The sequence below is a fragment of the Pyxicephalus adspersus genome, chromosome 8 (assembly GCF_032062135.1).
Source record: "Pyxicephalus adspersus chromosome 8, UCB_Pads_2.0, whole genome shotgun sequence".
Taxonomy (NCBI): Eukaryota; Metazoa; Chordata; class Amphibia; order Anura; family Pyxicephalidae; genus Pyxicephalus; species Pyxicephalus adspersus.
In genome coordinates, this window is record NC_092865.1 from 64,817,093 (window position 1) to 64,833,576 (window position 16,484).

At 38.4% G+C, this 16,484-nt stretch overlaps 1 protein-coding gene across 1 annotated transcript in view; it reads left to right on the forward strand.

Moving 5' to 3' along the window:
- The window catches only part of FAM120A (family with sequence similarity 120 member A), a 36,980-nt gene extending 21,034 nt beyond the window's left edge, over positions 1 to 15,946 (forward strand). The window contains exons 6-18 of the mRNA XM_072421225.1: positions 17 to 105; positions 477 to 751; positions 1,717 to 1,801; positions 2,777 to 3,005; positions 4,320 to 4,490; positions 6,386 to 6,460; positions 6,749 to 7,001; positions 8,144 to 8,258; positions 9,285 to 9,494; positions 10,046 to 10,229; positions 11,223 to 11,361; positions 12,643 to 12,742; positions 13,890 to 15,946. Coding sequence (XP_072277326.1) covers positions 17 to 105; positions 477 to 751; positions 1,717 to 1,801; positions 2,777 to 3,005; positions 4,320 to 4,490; positions 6,386 to 6,460; positions 6,749 to 7,001; positions 8,144 to 8,258; positions 9,285 to 9,494; positions 10,046 to 10,229; positions 11,223 to 11,361; positions 12,643 to 12,742; positions 13,890 to 14,201 — 2,237 coding nt within the window. The 3' untranslated portion in view covers positions 14,202 to 15,946. The remainder of the gene's footprint in view (positions 1 to 16; positions 106 to 476; positions 752 to 1,716; positions 1,802 to 2,776; positions 3,006 to 4,319; positions 4,491 to 6,385; positions 6,461 to 6,748; positions 7,002 to 8,143; positions 8,259 to 9,284; positions 9,495 to 10,045; positions 10,230 to 11,222; positions 11,362 to 12,642; positions 12,743 to 13,889) is intronic.
- Positions 15,947 to 16,484: the final 538 nt, after the last annotated feature.

Below are 16,484 nucleotides of genomic sequence, written 5' to 3' on the forward strand. Positions count from 1 at the left end.
TTTTTTAATTGAGCAGGCAGACCAAATCAAAACAGAGCTCATGGTATGATGCAGGGCCACCCATGTCAGATGACTCCTCCGCATACTGTACAATCAAAGCCTATGGTAAGTATTATGTTTGATCTCTCATCATCTTGCTGGGTCGGTATGTAAATCTTTGTGTAAGATGCTCACAGAAAATAACTGATCGTGTGGTAGTTCCTGAAAATGCTAGACAATGTTTTCATGTTTAGCAAATGATTCTATTCCCACCATGAGTGTTTGGTATTTTGAAGATAACTGCAGTTTTTGTAAAGGAAAAATAGTCCAGAAAGCACTTTTCTGTCTTTTGTTTTTGCTACCTTGCTGATTGGTACCAAATATTATCCCAGCTATTATCCTGTATTTTAACCTAGGTTCTTTATCGCTTAAAGGAAGAAAAAAAAATGCTTTCCGTATTAGTTTTTGAGTTTATCTATCCTTGTGTTCCCTTACAGGCTCCTTCTAGCCATAGTGGTGCTATTGGCAAAGGTCCATATCCATACAACCTCTCTGAAACCACTGCCGCTGTCAGTCCTACAAATAAGAGCATTTCTGAACAGAATAACTACAGTAACATTCCTCATGAAGGTAAACACACCCCACTGTATGAGCGCTCTTCTCCTATCAACCCGGCCCAGAGCGGGAGCCCCAACCATGTGGATTCTGCCTACTTCCCAACGTCTTCTGCTTCATCTTCTGACAACGATGATGCCAGTGGAGGAGCAAGCAAGTGAGTTTTCCCACAATCTGTAAACTGTCCATAAGAGAAATTAAACCGGCTCCTAACTAAAAGTAGTATTGCAAACGTAAGGGTTCTCTAAAATAATTTCCATGCCCTGTAGAAGTAGAGAATTTGATGGGAATTATTTTAGGTTCACCTGAGAAATCAGACACATATTACAGGATATAGGATTGTCAAATAGTCATAGATCTGTTAATTTTAGAGTCTATATATATATGCATACTATTTACGTTAAACAGATGTAGCAAAACACTAACATTTGGTCCTGATAGAAAACTTTTGGGTTTATAATCTTTTGTGCTCTCTGCATTTTTTGCACTCCTTTAAGTATGTAATTTTGAAAAACTAGTTGTCTGTGTTTTTAATTTACTTATCCATCTGCCATGAGGAACTTTATGCTTGAACTTCCTGTGACTTTCTGTCTCACAATTGCTCTTCTGCATTGTCACCCACCCAGAAAAAAACTACAGTTGACCATGCCGATGTATATGTATATTGCTTTTTTTCACCATTAAGAAACTCATTTTGAAAAATGTTGAGCAGCATTTGCAGGCATCCATGCATATAGACAGAAACTGGCTATAAAAAGGCTGCATGGATGGGGTCATCAGTGCTGATATCTCGGCAACAAAAAATACAAACAAAAATGTATTATATGGAGTATTTTAGCAAATAAATTTCACTTGGTGTTCACATACCAGGTAGGCTTTGTCACCAATATACATCAAATGTCATTGCTTAGATCACTAAGCTGTCACCAAGAAAATAACTGAGATACATTACCTCATCACTGCCTGGAGTTCCCCTAATGCTGCCTTTTGGCAGGATTTATCCTTAAAAGTACATTTATGTGCTTTTCATGCATTCCTTGTACAGTGTTTGACAGATTCTGTTTGACTAGTCTGTAATGATCTTTCAGATGTTAAATAGCTGTTATTTTTCTTTCTTTTCAGTCACATCAGTGGGAACAAGCCTGGGTGGGACAAAAAGGCCAAAACACCTGGAAAAACAAACACGGACAATGCAGACCAAGTGAGGGTAATTTGTTTAGATCTGTAAACTTTAAAGTGATGTTATTTTACCAAAATGCTTTTGAAACAGATTTAAAGATTTCCAAAAATAGAATTGTGAATGGCAGAAAAGCTTACATGAACAACTCTTAATTTTTGTTTAATAAATCTTTGTTAAAGAGGAACAGCTCTTTTTTTTTTTTTATTCTCATTTCCTGTTTAAATAGGCCTAAATCTAAACCTGGGAAATGCAATTTATTTCTGTGTTCCTCCTAGAGACTGCTTCCTAGATCCAGCACTTTTTTTAGAGCCAGAGGAAGTAAGCTATGTAGCATTTTCAAATGGCCCCTAGACAGTTTTCAAGCATTGAGTTATACTATGCCAAGCTGGTATGAATTTTAATTTGAAACTTGTAAAATGATCTCAATTCCATACCTGTCTCTTATCATATGTATAGGATAAATAGGTTTTAATGGCAATGGTCAGTGGTTGCTCAGTAGTGGCTACTGTTATATAATTTATTTTCCATTCGCAGCTACAAATATTTGGCTAGGCTGGACTAATCTTGCTCAGATTCGTAAACTTTTAAACCTTGTTAAATAATTCTTAAACCCTTAAATTAGGCTGGTGGTTTGGAAGTGAGCTAAATGAGGCCTTTGGGTAACCACGGGTATAACATAATTCGTAATAGTACTCTGTCATTATGGCGTGGGTGACTTAGAGCTCCAAGGCGTGCATCATGTATAAATATATGTAAATTCTGGTACCAGAAAAAGTTTTTTTACTGATCAAAATGAGGTACCACTTGGCATAGCCAATTATCCCTGCTTCTTTTATATTGGTCCATATTAAATCCAATATTTTCTATTTTTTTTCCCTCTGCTTTTATTCCAATTGACTTGCGCTGGCTACAGCTTCAAATATATTTTTCAGATGTTAAAGAAGTTGTGTAAACTGGTATTTGCAAGGAGTGTCTAATTCCTGTTTTGTCCGTTTTTAACAGACTGAGGGCTCCCCAGCTGCCACATCAGGAAACAAGGCAACTGAAAAGAAAGGCAACCAGTCAGGTGGTCTGCAGATTCCATGTCTTCTGTCCATGCCCACCAGGAATCACATGGACATCACAACTCCCCCATTGCCTCCGGTGGCTCCTGAAGTATTAAGAGTAGCTGAACATCGCCACAAGAAGGGCTTGATGTACCCTTATATCTTTCATGTACTCACAAAGGCAAGTGTTTTCCCTTCTTACTACCTCTACCCATTTTGGATATCACAATTTTTTTTTTCTTACCCGATTTATGCTCAACTACTTGGGGCAGAGGTGTGCAGACAGCAGAGTGAGCCAGGGCTCTTATTTCTGGATGAAGCAGAAGGAGCTTCGTGATTGAAGTACAACTTGGTCACAAACTTTAATTTGTCCTTCATTACAGAGCACTTCTTCATTTAGCAGAAAGCATTGCTTTATAAACAACGTCAGTTAAAGTCGGCTGTGTTTTGCCTATAGTAAAGTAAATGTATCTAGGTATAAAAGCCCCTTTCATACCAAAGAAAGGCACCTTGCACTGATTTGATATGAAATAGCTCGCTAGGCATTGTGTGTACTTGATATAGATGTACAATGGACGTCAGAGGATTGTTGCTATAAACGATCTTACATGATCCACTCACATATGATTGATTCAAGGAGGAACTTAAAATTCAGACGAACTTCAGAGTGATAATGTTATTTATATGATGCAATCTTCCACTTAGGTTTTTTTAATTATCAAGTATTTGTATATCAAGGTATTAGCTCCACTTCTATTCCTATGGCATTTCATATGCCGGATATTTGGACTACCTATTGGCAGAGCAAGTCGGCCTCTTCTGTGCCACCATCTCAGGGTGCTTTAGACAGACATAAGGTCCCAAGGATAACATTCCACCCTACTAAGGCACATTCTGCTGAGTTTGTTAGTACTCTTGGATTTTCTGGCATTGAACCTCCCTCGATTTGAAAGTCTTCTTCCTGGTGTTGTGTTAATATAGTCCCCTAGTTTCTACCAGGAGCAATTTCTAATGCAAACCTCCAACATTTTAGGCAACTTTTGTTCCACAGACAATCCCCAGTTTTGTTTTGTTTTTTGGGCAGGTTAGTAGTTTGCTCTTATGCTCTCACCTCTCATATGGACTGCTTTTTGGCAGCCAAAAAGGCAAAGGTCTTCTGTGGATAACAAAGAAAATAGGATTTTTATACTGTTTATAATCAACTTTTTTTCTCCTAGTCATTTGAGAAACACAGGTGTTTGAACATGCTCTTGGTACCCCTTTCAACAAAACTCTAAGGCATGTAGGTAGAGAGGCTTAGTTTTTCTATTAGATAAAGTTTAAGAAAATAATCCTGCACTTGGTACCAGTGCAGCATTTCATTTGTCTAATTACTAATTGTACTACTGTTTTTTTTGTTTTTACCAATTTAAGACTCAAGTTCTATTTGCTTCTGTGTTTCTGTTTTATATGTAATACTGTGATCTTTTTATTGTTATGATGTATCCTTATATAGGGAGAGATAAAAATTCCAGTTTCCATTGAAGATGAAGTGAACAAGGACCTTCCCCCAGCTGCTATACTCTACAGACCAGTTCGCCAGTATGTTTATGGGGTCCTGTTCAGCTTGGGGGAGAGCAGGAAGAAAGCCGAGCGGCTTGCTTTTAGGAAGAACAGGATGCCCCCTGAATGTAAGTCACCTCAGGTCTCTTTGCTTTTCCACCAAAAACGCAGGCTTCCTTTTTGTAAACATGGACTGCTTTCTTTGCTTAAAAATGCAATAACCATCCTCCTACCTAAAATGGAAAGGTGCGATCAGCTACATAGCAAGGTAAACAGATGATTTATGGTGAACCCATAATAACCAAAACCCTAACAGTCAACATCTCTTTGCTCAGTTTTGATCTGTTTAATATTTAATTGGTGTGTGTATGTTTATATTCTATAAAAGCTGTCTTATAAGTATAAAAAGCCTGGTCCTTTATCTGCCCTGTCTCTGCTGCACACTTTAGTGTTATTCTAAAGATTATTTTAAGGTGAGTACACGTTAGATTTCTGTTGCTGAAAACAAATTATATATAATTATATACTATATATATCTAATATATAAAAAAACGTTGTTGAGATTGATAAAGGATCACTCTCCTTTAAGAATACTTGTTAATTAAATCAGGTGTAACAAATAACCTTCTATATTGCACACCAACCCACATTATTGGCTTCAGTGGTCAACTGTAATCATCTTGATTAGTTCAGCAAAAAAAATGGCTATTCCTGGAGCATTCCAGTGCCTGGTGGTGCACATGAAAGCAAACGATTAACTGTGGGAGGCAAGGCGCTGTCAGAAGATCCCGGGATAAAAGTGGACAGACACAAGTAAGGAGATAAATACAAATTATTTTAGGGCTTTATCACTCCCTGCCAGTACAGTTATGTCTATAGTTAGAAATGGAAGGTATCTAGTACTTTTAGGACTCTCCAGGGATCAGGCTGACCAAGGCAGGCTTCCAAGAGGCCTATGACCATTTTAAAGCATTTTCGCAAATTGATGGTAAGGGGTGGTTATTTGATTAATGCGTGAATGTGACTACAACATCGCAAGTGCTTCATAAGTGTGGCTTGTATGAAAAAAGCCACTTATCAAGCAAGGTCACATTTAGGCCTCTGTTGAGCCAGAATGCACCTTAAACATTCTGAGGCAAAGTGGAAAAGATGTTATGGTTAGGTGAGACCAAAATAGAACTATTTGGCCTCAACACCAAACAGGTACATCTTACAGATAGCGAATACACTTCACCATCCAAAGAACACCATACCTACAGTAAAGCATGGATATGATAACTTACTGTTGTGACGGTATTTCTCTGCAGCAATAAATGTTGGGTGCTTGTCAGGATAGGATATAAACTAGATGCAGCCAAATATTATCAAATTCCTGAGTAAAACTCGCTGACTGAAATGTGTCATTGGGTAGAAGGTTCACCCTCCAACATGACCGTGTGAAGCACACAGCAGGAATAACCACACGCTGGCTGAAAGGAAAAGGTGAATGTTCTTGCATGTCCTAGTCAGAACCCAGGCCTGAATCCTATTTGTAAATCTGTTGTGATTGCATTTCCACTCTATTCACCAAATAATTTGGTCAAACTTGAAAAAGTCTGTAAACAGCAAGCAGATATGGAGAGTTGGTAGAAAGATATCCCAACATACTCAACTCTGCAATTTAAAAGCAAAAGGGGGGCCCACAAAATACTGACTTTTTTTTTTTATCCCTAACCTGTTAGTTATAATCTTTACTGTTCATTGTTTAGGTTACCTTTGCTAAATATAGGTGTAGAAAATTTGTGTGCATGTCTTCCTTGCAATCTGCAAAGCGACAGAATGTGAATGTTTGTTTTTATTTGGATTTTTCTTCCATCTTTGTGCGAAAGACATTTATTTTTTTTTTTGCCTGTTTTGGCTGTTTTACATAGCCTAATTTTTCACACCTTCTATTACCATTGTCAGCTAGAAAAAAACCCTTCTGCAGTTCGGTCTATCTTTCTGGTTTGGTTTGTTATGGGCTAAATTTTTTTTTATCATTAAGGTTACCCGCTGCCCTCCTTCTTCCCATGCCCATTAAGAATGACCAATAATGATGCTTTCATTGGACTGGGTGATGGTGAGTAGCACTTAGCTTCAGGGGCAGGGCTCAGTAACTAAATACTATCTCCCCAGCTCTTATTAGCTGGGTGCAACACCCAGCACTTTTTAGTAACCACCCGGCTATTTTTTAGTGCTTACTAATAAGTTGGGTCACAATAAAGTGGCCAGCTACAACTTCTTCCCACCCAGCTTAAAATTTCTGGGGAGAACACATCCGTATTTAAATATGTATTTATAATTTTTATGACCATGCAAGTATGTTGCCACATACAAGTGCTTATTTTCCTTTTTTTTATTTGTCCAGCAGATTACCCAGTCATTATTAAGGAGTGGGCAGCCTATAAGGGAAAGTCCCCCCAGACACCAGAGCTGGTTGAAGCCCTTGCCTTTAGGGAATGGACCTGCCCCAATTTGAAGAAACTGTGGTTGGGCAAAGCAGTTGAGGACAAGAACCGGAGGATGAGAGCTTTTCTGGCTTGTATGAGATCTGATACACCAGCCATGCTTAATCCCGCTAATGTGCCCACTCACCTTATGGTGCTATGCTGTGTGTTACGGTGAGTGACTGCCCATGTCCTGTATGCACTGATACAACTGATGTACCGGTATATGTAATAAGAAAATTGTGGTTTAGTGGTGTTGCCGGGTGTGTTTTTAGGATTCCGATGGACTTGGGAGTAAAGCTTTTACCAGTGGATCGTATTGGGAACCATCATGGCATTTAGCAATCATGATTACTGGGATAAAAAGAAAATGTAATGCCCTGTATATTAAGTTATGATAGACATTGGTGGTAAAAAAAACATTGCTCTGCTTTGGTGTGCTTTCCATATTTAACTGTTAGAGATTTTATGCCATGGGTGTTAGAAGGTTTGGAGGTTTCTTAAGTAAGTATTGTTGACACTTTAAAACCTTACACGTAAAACGACAAGGAGTATGACAAACAACAGATTTTACTTTCCTGGTTCAAAGGATCTCTAGTATGTAACTCACCTGATATCGGTGACTATGCATCTTCCCACCCTTCCTTTATAACAGTTCCTAAAGTACTTTTCTGTGCAAAAAGCCTCAATCGCTGGGAAGTGTTTTTAGTCTGATAGGGTTGGTTACCTGTTAAAATGGAGAGAAAAGTTAGTAGAGTTGCTCTGTATTATATAAAAAAAAAAGTACTAAAGCAAGCTTTGGTATACAGATTTAGAAGCTGCCACTGTGATTTGTAGTTTCATGCTCTATCGGCAGGAGATTGGTACAGGCTTACGTATGTTTTAGCTCCTTGCAGTAGAATACTGTGAATATATATACATTTTTAGCAATGTTTGCCTTTCAGTGCTGCACCCTCTGGCAAAATCTTTGATGTTCAACAATTCTCGGTTCTCTTTCAACGGTGTCAAAATGTCTGCATCCTCCATCATGGTCTTTCCCACTGCCCTCTACTATAATGATGCGTTCTGTAGTAATAAGGAAGGAAATACTGAACTGGCTGAGGGGTGCAGGCATTCACTGCCTCCCTAAAAGGTTAAATGTGAAGACTCTGCCAGAGGCTGTTGCACTGAAAGGCTGAGTTTAGACTTGTCACATGTTAGCATGCTTATGTTTTATTGCAGGAAACCAGTGCTTTTTAAGGGAGTCAACTGTCCCCTTGTTCTCATACATTTTGTGTCTCTTTAACATGTGGTTCTTTAACACATTTGTCTTGCAGTTATATTGTTCAGTGGCCAGGCATCAGAATACTTCGACGTCAGGAGCTTGATGCTTTCCTCGTTCAGGCATTGTCACCCAAACTTTATGAGCCTGACCAACTTCAGGAGCTGAAGGTACAAATTCATTACACATTATTGTGCAGACTCAAATACAAATCTGTCTAGATATTTTACATTTAAAGTCCTGAATAGAAATAAGTGTGTTTTAGAGAACTGTGGCCTCCCTTAAAAAAAAAAATGTGCCACAACATTTGATTATAAGTGCATTGTCACTTAATTTTCCCCTAGTCCCTGTGAAAAGTCCTTGAAATACCTAGATCTTTCAAGTAAAGCCTTCCTTGTGCAGCTTACTGTGATGATGTGACACCAACCCTGCACTACTTGAGTTCAGACGTAGTACAGCAATGTTGTAACACCATCATAGGAAGCTGCAGATGGCAGGCTTTGCAGAGAGAGCATTGGTATTGGCATTGCTGTAATTTGTTAATCAACACCTGGCCACATCTATGGCTGCCCCATGTTTTCTGAATTTCCAGCACAGCCTCTGTTATCAAAACCATTCCATTGTAAACTGCAGCTATAAGGAGTGGGAGCATTTTAAACAAATGGTAGAGAACAAAAGTATTCCCTGTTTATGAAGCTTGTATATTACAAAGTAACAGGATTTGATATTTGTTTGATATAGTAACAGGATTTGATATTTTGTATTTTAACCTTCATTATCCGGAACACCTTACTCTTATATTAGAAATGAGGGAAGTTCCAAGATGATATTGCCTTTCTTTAATCCATTATTTCTCTGCACTGATGATGACCAACAGCCCTTTTTTGTCAATGCCGTTTATCAAGGTGCTGGTGGACTGTGTGCCCCTAATGTTTATGATCCAGCCACTTGCAGTTAGAGCATTGTCACCCTGTACCAGGATGTTCCTACAGAAAGATCCCCATATCCGGATCACAAACTATTATATTAACAGATGAAATAGAAATGCAAATGTCTTTAGTAACTAGATTAAGATGCTAAAGCTTATGTAGGAGTTTAATATTGGGGTTTACATTTAGTTACAAAACATAAAAGAAACGGTTATATTTAGATGTATTTTTATATTACAATTCTGACATAGATCTTCTGACTTTTAGATTGATAATTTGGACCCCAGAGGAATTCAGCTCGCTGCCTTGTTTATGAGCGGAGTGGATATGGCACTTTTGGCCAATGATGCCTGTGGACAGCCCATTCCCTGGGAACACTGCTGCCCTTGGATGTATTTTGATGGAAAATTGTTTCAGTCCAAGTATAATAAAGCTACCAGGGAAAAGACCTCACTAATCGACCTCTGCGATGGTCAGGTATGTGACCAGAGTGCCAAGTAAGTCATGTATTGTTCCTTTTACATAACCTGACATTTTCTCTTTGTAATGAAGGTCCTCCTTTGCTTGTAACCCCTCCAGGTAGTAGTTCAGAGAGTTCTAACACAGACAACAGCTAGGTAGGTGGTCTGTCTGCTATTTGCAAGGGAGCTGTGTACTTTACTGAGTCACTGAATCAAAACTGCATCCAGTATATGTTGTCATAGTGGCCATACAATGATCATAGGGACTGGCGGAGATGATCAGGTGTGTACTTTTTTCTGTTCCCTATATTTGGGTAGTTTGAGGTGGTAATTGGCAGAATATTCAAATCTGCGTGAAGGTATGCACTGGGATGGAATCTTTCTTCTCAGCCCTACTAATAAAGATATTTAGCCTGGAAAATATATTGACAGGTATAATTTTAGGATTTGGTTCTGACATTTCACCCTACCTGTCGTCAAGCATGATGTTCATGATTTCTAACGTTTTTGTAATTGATTTCTGTTCTGTCTTATCTGTTACAATTTTTTTTTTTTTTTTGAGTTTAGGCAGAACAAGCTGCCAAAGTGGACAAAATGAGACAAAGTATCGTAGAAGGGCTACACTTTACAAGACCGAATCACCCACTGCCATTCCCTCCTCCACCCGCCATGCCTTTTTACCCTGCCGCTGTGTACCCGCGACCCTTTGGACCAATGCCCCCACCTCCAGGTAGAGGAAGAGGATTTTCTGGTAAGTGTTGACAGGTTTCAGTCTAGTCTATATTAATGATGTATAGTTCCATTAAAGCAGACATATCAGATATGCGTCGTCAAGGTGCTTTCCTCTAATGTTAAAAAACACAGTGCTCGATCTTGCATGTGCTCAGTAAGATCAGCACTCGTTTGATTTTTGTTTAAGTGAAAGTCCCACTTTAATGTGATATTATTACTTAAAATCTAAAACTTCTGTAAAATTTGGTTATCTTTGCCTATAGGCCTTTTAATATGTCCAAATCTAAAGTTGAACCAGTAAAAAAGCAGGTAACATTTAAGGAGACAAATACCACGCTGTAAATGGAGGGTAAAGCTTTGACCCTCTTCCCCCACATTCTAATTCACCAATTGCTATAATAGGTTCTCCCACTGACCAGGATGTGGCAGGGTAGGCAAAGCAAAATTCAGCCTTTCCTTTCAGAACTGTCTGGCATTTGTCTGTAACTACAGGATTGTTGAGGCTAAAGCAGGTCTGTACGATTACCTACAGGTCGGAATGTGTGGGTATTACTATAAAACTGTCACATGCAAATACCTTCCTTCATCTAAAGCTTTTGCTATTTGTTTCCATCGAAATTCCATTATGAACCTGTTCTGCTAGCACATTAGGTGGAATCTGAATTCCTGTAAGCGGTTTTCTGTACTCCGTTATTAGCAGTACTAGCTGAAGGCTGGAAAGTTAGTTAATTCCTTTTTTTTTCCTGTGTGGTCCTGTGTTAGTAATTATTGCAGCTACCTTTGCAACCAATTCAGTATTGGAGAAATAAAGCCACCTTTCAGTGAGCAGTGGGTTACTTTGATCTTTTTGTTTGGGTAGGTTTGTTGAGTGCCAATTTTAGTTATTGACATTTTCACTTTGATCTTGTGATCTTGACCGAGAGCATCTGGAAAAGAACTTGGGAATTGTACATTATAGCCATATAAGTCTGTTTTATCAAATATCTTATTTTGCTGTTTTTTTTCCCCCAAGGAGTCCAGCCCATTCCTTCTCAGGGAGGGAAGCTTGAAATAGCTGGTACTGTGGTTGGCCAGTGGGCTGGTACTAGACGTGGACGTGGCAGAGGACCTTTTCCAATTCAGGTGGTTTCTGTTGGTGGACCAACTAGAGGGTATGTACAACAAGCTTCCTCTGAATCCAAACATAACAAGTGTATATCTTTCAGCCTGTACTTAGGCTACATACACACGTTAGATTTTTGTTGTTGGAAATGATCTTTCACCATCCTTTCCAACAACAAAAGACTGAAAGATGAATGAACAAGCGCTGTGTATATACAGCGTCATTCTGCTCTATAGAGAGTACAGAGGGGAGAAGGAGCGAGCGGCACCCTGCTGCGCGCTCTCCCCTTCACTTGTACTATGATTGTTCGTGGATCCGCCAGGAGGAATCCATGAGTGATGTTGGATGGCAGCTGTACACATGCCAGATTCCCATCCAATTATAAGCCCTGTAGCATTAATCGGACGAGAATCATCTGACGTGTATGTGGCCTAAATCCTAGTAACCCTACTGTATGAGTATGCTTTCTTGGCAAGGCTATGCAGTTCAGAGACTTCTACCAACCAACCTATCTTTACCTTAAATGAAGTCACCTGTGGTTTCATGCATTCTATCATTTTTAATCTTCCACCATATGGTGTAATTTTTTTAGTATTTTACTGGTGCATTTATTGAACATGCCACCTTTTAATGAGAAAAAAACACACCCAACTAAATCGTGTATAAGAGATCTCCCTTGCCTTAAAATGAATGTAATAAAATAGTATGTCGGTATACAAAAAATTCACTCCCAAACCCTTGAACAGGTCAACGGTGTTTAGACACCTCGACAAAGGAGTGAGAATGAAAGAATGAACGCTGTACACACAGCAACCTTCTGTTCTATGGAGGGGAGGGGGATGAATGAGCAAGCAGCAGGCCGTTGTGCTGTACAATGTATAATTGTACAAAACTGCTGTACAATGTCAGATTTTCACCCAAGAGCAGCCGGACCGTTCCTATCGGGTGAGAATCATCTCATGTGTATGTAGCTTGTGTTTCAGCTATCTTCTATAGTACCTGGGATAACTTTCCACATCAACCCACACATATCTGTGAGCCTTATGCACCCATAACCTTATCATTGGTGTACTGGGTGTACTTCTTCAATCACTTTTAGTACGTACTATCCACTGCATACCAGGCTTTTGTCAGTGTCACTCAGATCCCTATACCTGCGACTGAAACTACTGCCCAATATATCCCATCCCCTGACAGTTGCTATTGTAACAACATAATCTATGATGATGTGTACATGATAATACTGTTAATGTAACATACCTATCTGTTGCACATTTTTAACAAAGTGATTTTTCTTTTTTTCCTTTTTTTTTTCTTTTGCTCCTTGTAGACGCCCTAGAGGAGTTATATCAACCCCCATCATACGAACATTTGGAAGAGGTGGTAGATATTATGGAAGAGGGGCATACAAAAACCAAGGAGTATCTCTGGTATACAATTTGTTGTCTTAAACAATTTAATGTATAATGTTTTAGGCATTCAGGACATAAAAGTACTGTCTATTTGTAAAAATCAGTTTTCTTGTTAGTACTGCTATTTAAAAGAGAAATATTTATAGCTTAATATATTATACATTTATATTTTATATTACATATTTATAAACCACACAGGCTAAAACTGAGAAATATCTTCTCCCGACTAAAGTGTTTGATTTTCCCAATTATATGTCTTGTCAAATAGCAGTTCATCATCTGTTAACTATAAATAATACATAACTGAGGAAAAAATATCTGTCCGGAAAGGAATGAGCAGTTTGTAGAATTGATTGAAAACTCTACGACTTTTCAGTAAAATTCTACTTTGGCAAATGTAATTGTAATCACAGGGCTTTTACATTGCTATGTCTTTATTTTCTGCACTCAGTTGGGACAGTTAGAGCTGCTTTAGTAAACTGTTTAGGATTGCATTATGCTTTTATTACATATCTTTTATTACATATAAGTCAAGAAACATAATATCCTAGTTATGGATAAAGCATTCAATTCTGAAGACCTGCGCAGCTAGGAAGTTTAGGCTCATCAATTACCTTTACCTCGTGCATAAAATACTGTTGTCAGCACCAATGCCTGCAGGTTGATCTTTACGAATCGCAGATAAATCCACGTTCAACTCCCCATCATGGCGCTGTTTTACATTTTATCACCGAGCACCATATTTGTTAGCAGAATGACAAATATACCTGTGCTTTTAATTGTCATTCTAAGGACTGCAACTTTGTTGCATCCAGGGCACAATCAACAACAACAACACTAACAATCAAAAAACAATCAATCAAAAATCAAAAAAAACATGTTTGCAATATTCTGTAGAATGTATGATTAGTGTCAGGAATGAATGAATGAACTCCTGTGCATAGGTTCAGAACCCAGAAAGGACTGAGTGAAGGAACAAGGAAAGAAGAGTATTGTTCCATTTAAGTTTTGTTGAGCAACAAAAAAGTAAAAAATAATCTTGTTGCTGTTGTACTCCTTTTTTCTACCCTCTTCAAATAGTGCAGGCAGAAGCTGAACATTTTACATAGATGCAATAAGCCTTTCCTGAATAATCAAGTTTATTTTTTGCCATGTTGCTCCACAGACCAAGCCGGCATATGCTACTTCTGCGGCAGAAGTGGCCAAAGAGCTTAAGACACAATCCGAAGACTCCAAATCATCCGCCGTGTCTTCAGATGGTTCTCTGACCGAGAACGGAGTGGGGAATGAGGAAACCCAAGCTTCCCAGGTCAACGGGGGCACTGCAGACACCCAGCCTCCCAATCACTCTGAAAGTGCCTTAAGCAGTGACTCTAAAGCGTGCAATACAAATCCTGATTTAAATGCACTAGATCCAGACAGCGGGCCCCACGAGGAAGAAAACCTCGAGACCTCTGTCTTAAAAAAAGAAGAATAAACCTATTTTTCTAGAGGGTGAAGGATGTTAGAAAGTTCAGGGTTAGGAATATCTGGAAAGAAGGAGAGCCTACAGTTACGTACATTTTTTCCTTTCCGTAAGTGAAAAATGAGGATTTGGAAATTCGGATCCCTCTTTTGAAGTCAGACAAAAAAAAAAAAAAAAGCAAGAAACAAGTTTCAGAGATTTTATTTTCTTTTTAACCAGTTGTAGTCAAAATGCTACAAGAAAAAACAAAAGCTGAGCATATTTGAAGAGCATTTGACTCCCATATACGAAACATACGCAAAGATAAAACTGGTTACTACAACAACAAGAAGGCGTAAATAAAAACCGCTTGTTCTGTATCTTAAGATACAAACAAACACAATTTATGGCAGTTCTTTTTCAGTATATATATATAGCTTAAGTATAATTTGTAGTATTTGGCACCATATGTATGCCATTATATTTGATTTTACAATAATGTGTCACGTTAAAAGAAAATCAGAAACTTTGGTTTTCCGGATTATGATAATATGGCACAAACAGTTTTTTTTCTCTTTATCATTCTTTATTATTTCATCGCTGTTGATGTGGTTTTTCTCTTTTTTTCGTACTAAGATGTGCAACTTTATTGGAACACAAACAATTATAGCGTTAACATTTACAGATTTTTGCTAATCTTTTCAATACTCATACTATTCAAACAAAGTTAGAAATCATAGAGGTGGGAATAAAAAAAAAAAAAAAAAGGGCATCAACCTTTTTTTTTTTTTTTTCTTCTTCTCCCCCCTGCAACAAGAAAAAACAAAATACAGGCGTTCACAAAATATTAAAAGTTTCAGTGAATACTGTTCTACCATGCATCCGTGATCAATGAAATTGTGTGGTTTTTTGAATCAAACGTAGACCATTAGTGCTACTATTGACCTTGCATGGTTCATCCTTTTTAAGGTGTGTAGTCAATATTATGCATGTTCTCGTCCTCTTTCTGCCATTCTTACGAAGTTCTGTGCCCATCTGCAAAACAAGAAAACACAAAAAAACTAATAATCAGTACTAGTTCGATGAGATGTTACTTATGTTTAGTCATTGACTGATCTCGCTCTAACCTTATGAAAAAAAAATTTTGTGATTATTGACCTCTGTTGCATTTATCCTAAAACAAAAAAAATTAACTAGCCGTTTAAATATCAACGTTTTTCCCTGGTGTATTCATTGCTGTATTGCATTATTGTTCTCTGTTGCTGTTTTCACATTAGCAAATATGAATTCTGTGATAAAAAAATAATCTTAAAAGTGCTTTGATCTCTAAACCTTTCCCCTTTTGCCCTCTTACCCCCACACTTCTGTAGCAGGACAGGATTTGCCTGTTCCTGAGCTCTTCACCCTCTTCCCACGCCGAGTACACCTGTATCATTTTGATGTTTCTGTTAGTGTTTCCAAAACCTTTTAAATGTTCTTTATGGAAAAAAAATCCAAATCATTTCTTTCTCTTCGTTTTCATATAATTCTCCTGATGCTCTTCATCACTCATTAGTGATCAGAAATGAGGTGTAACTCCCCCCATTCTTTTGCCCGCAAGAGCTGAGTAGGTATTTTAATGTAAGTTGAAAGGAGTTTTGCCCCAACACATGGACTGTGCAAGAATGAACTACTGTTGGCTTTGTCTGGAAGTCGGTGGATTGTGGTGCGTTATGTCTGAAGGCTATTGAATGCAACTTACAATGCTTAATAAAAATCTTTATTCTTTTAGTATAAAACTGGCATGTTGTTGTTTTTATTTCATGATTATGTAGGGCTTATTTATCAAAAACAAAGAAATGGGCTGTTTACTAGTAAAATTGGGGTTTTACACAGCACTATTTTATGAAAGTGGTGTTTGTAATCCAACTTCAGTGTTGGGGAAAAAAAAATGCTCCGTTCGCCATTAATCTGCATGAAAGGATAAGATACCTAAAAAAAAAAAATTCACTTACCTTCGATCCCGCTGGCCAGTATGATCCATCTAGGGGTGTCTTGGATCTGATCCCTTATCTTCCCAGAGCAGGTACTCCAGGCACCGCCATCTTCTCTTCTTCCTGGTTCTTCACCCAATGTCTCCCAACCCAGGCGTGAGATTGTATGACGTAGGATGAAAAAAACATTTGCTGTGCTCAATGCACATGCGTGACATCGGCAAACATTTCTATTTGTACGAAAAGGCTCCTGCGCATGCCCGAGATATTCAGGCATGTGAAGAAGAAGCGCCCTAGAGCCTCCCGGGAAAATGTGACGTAGGTATCCCAGGAAGCTTTGCAC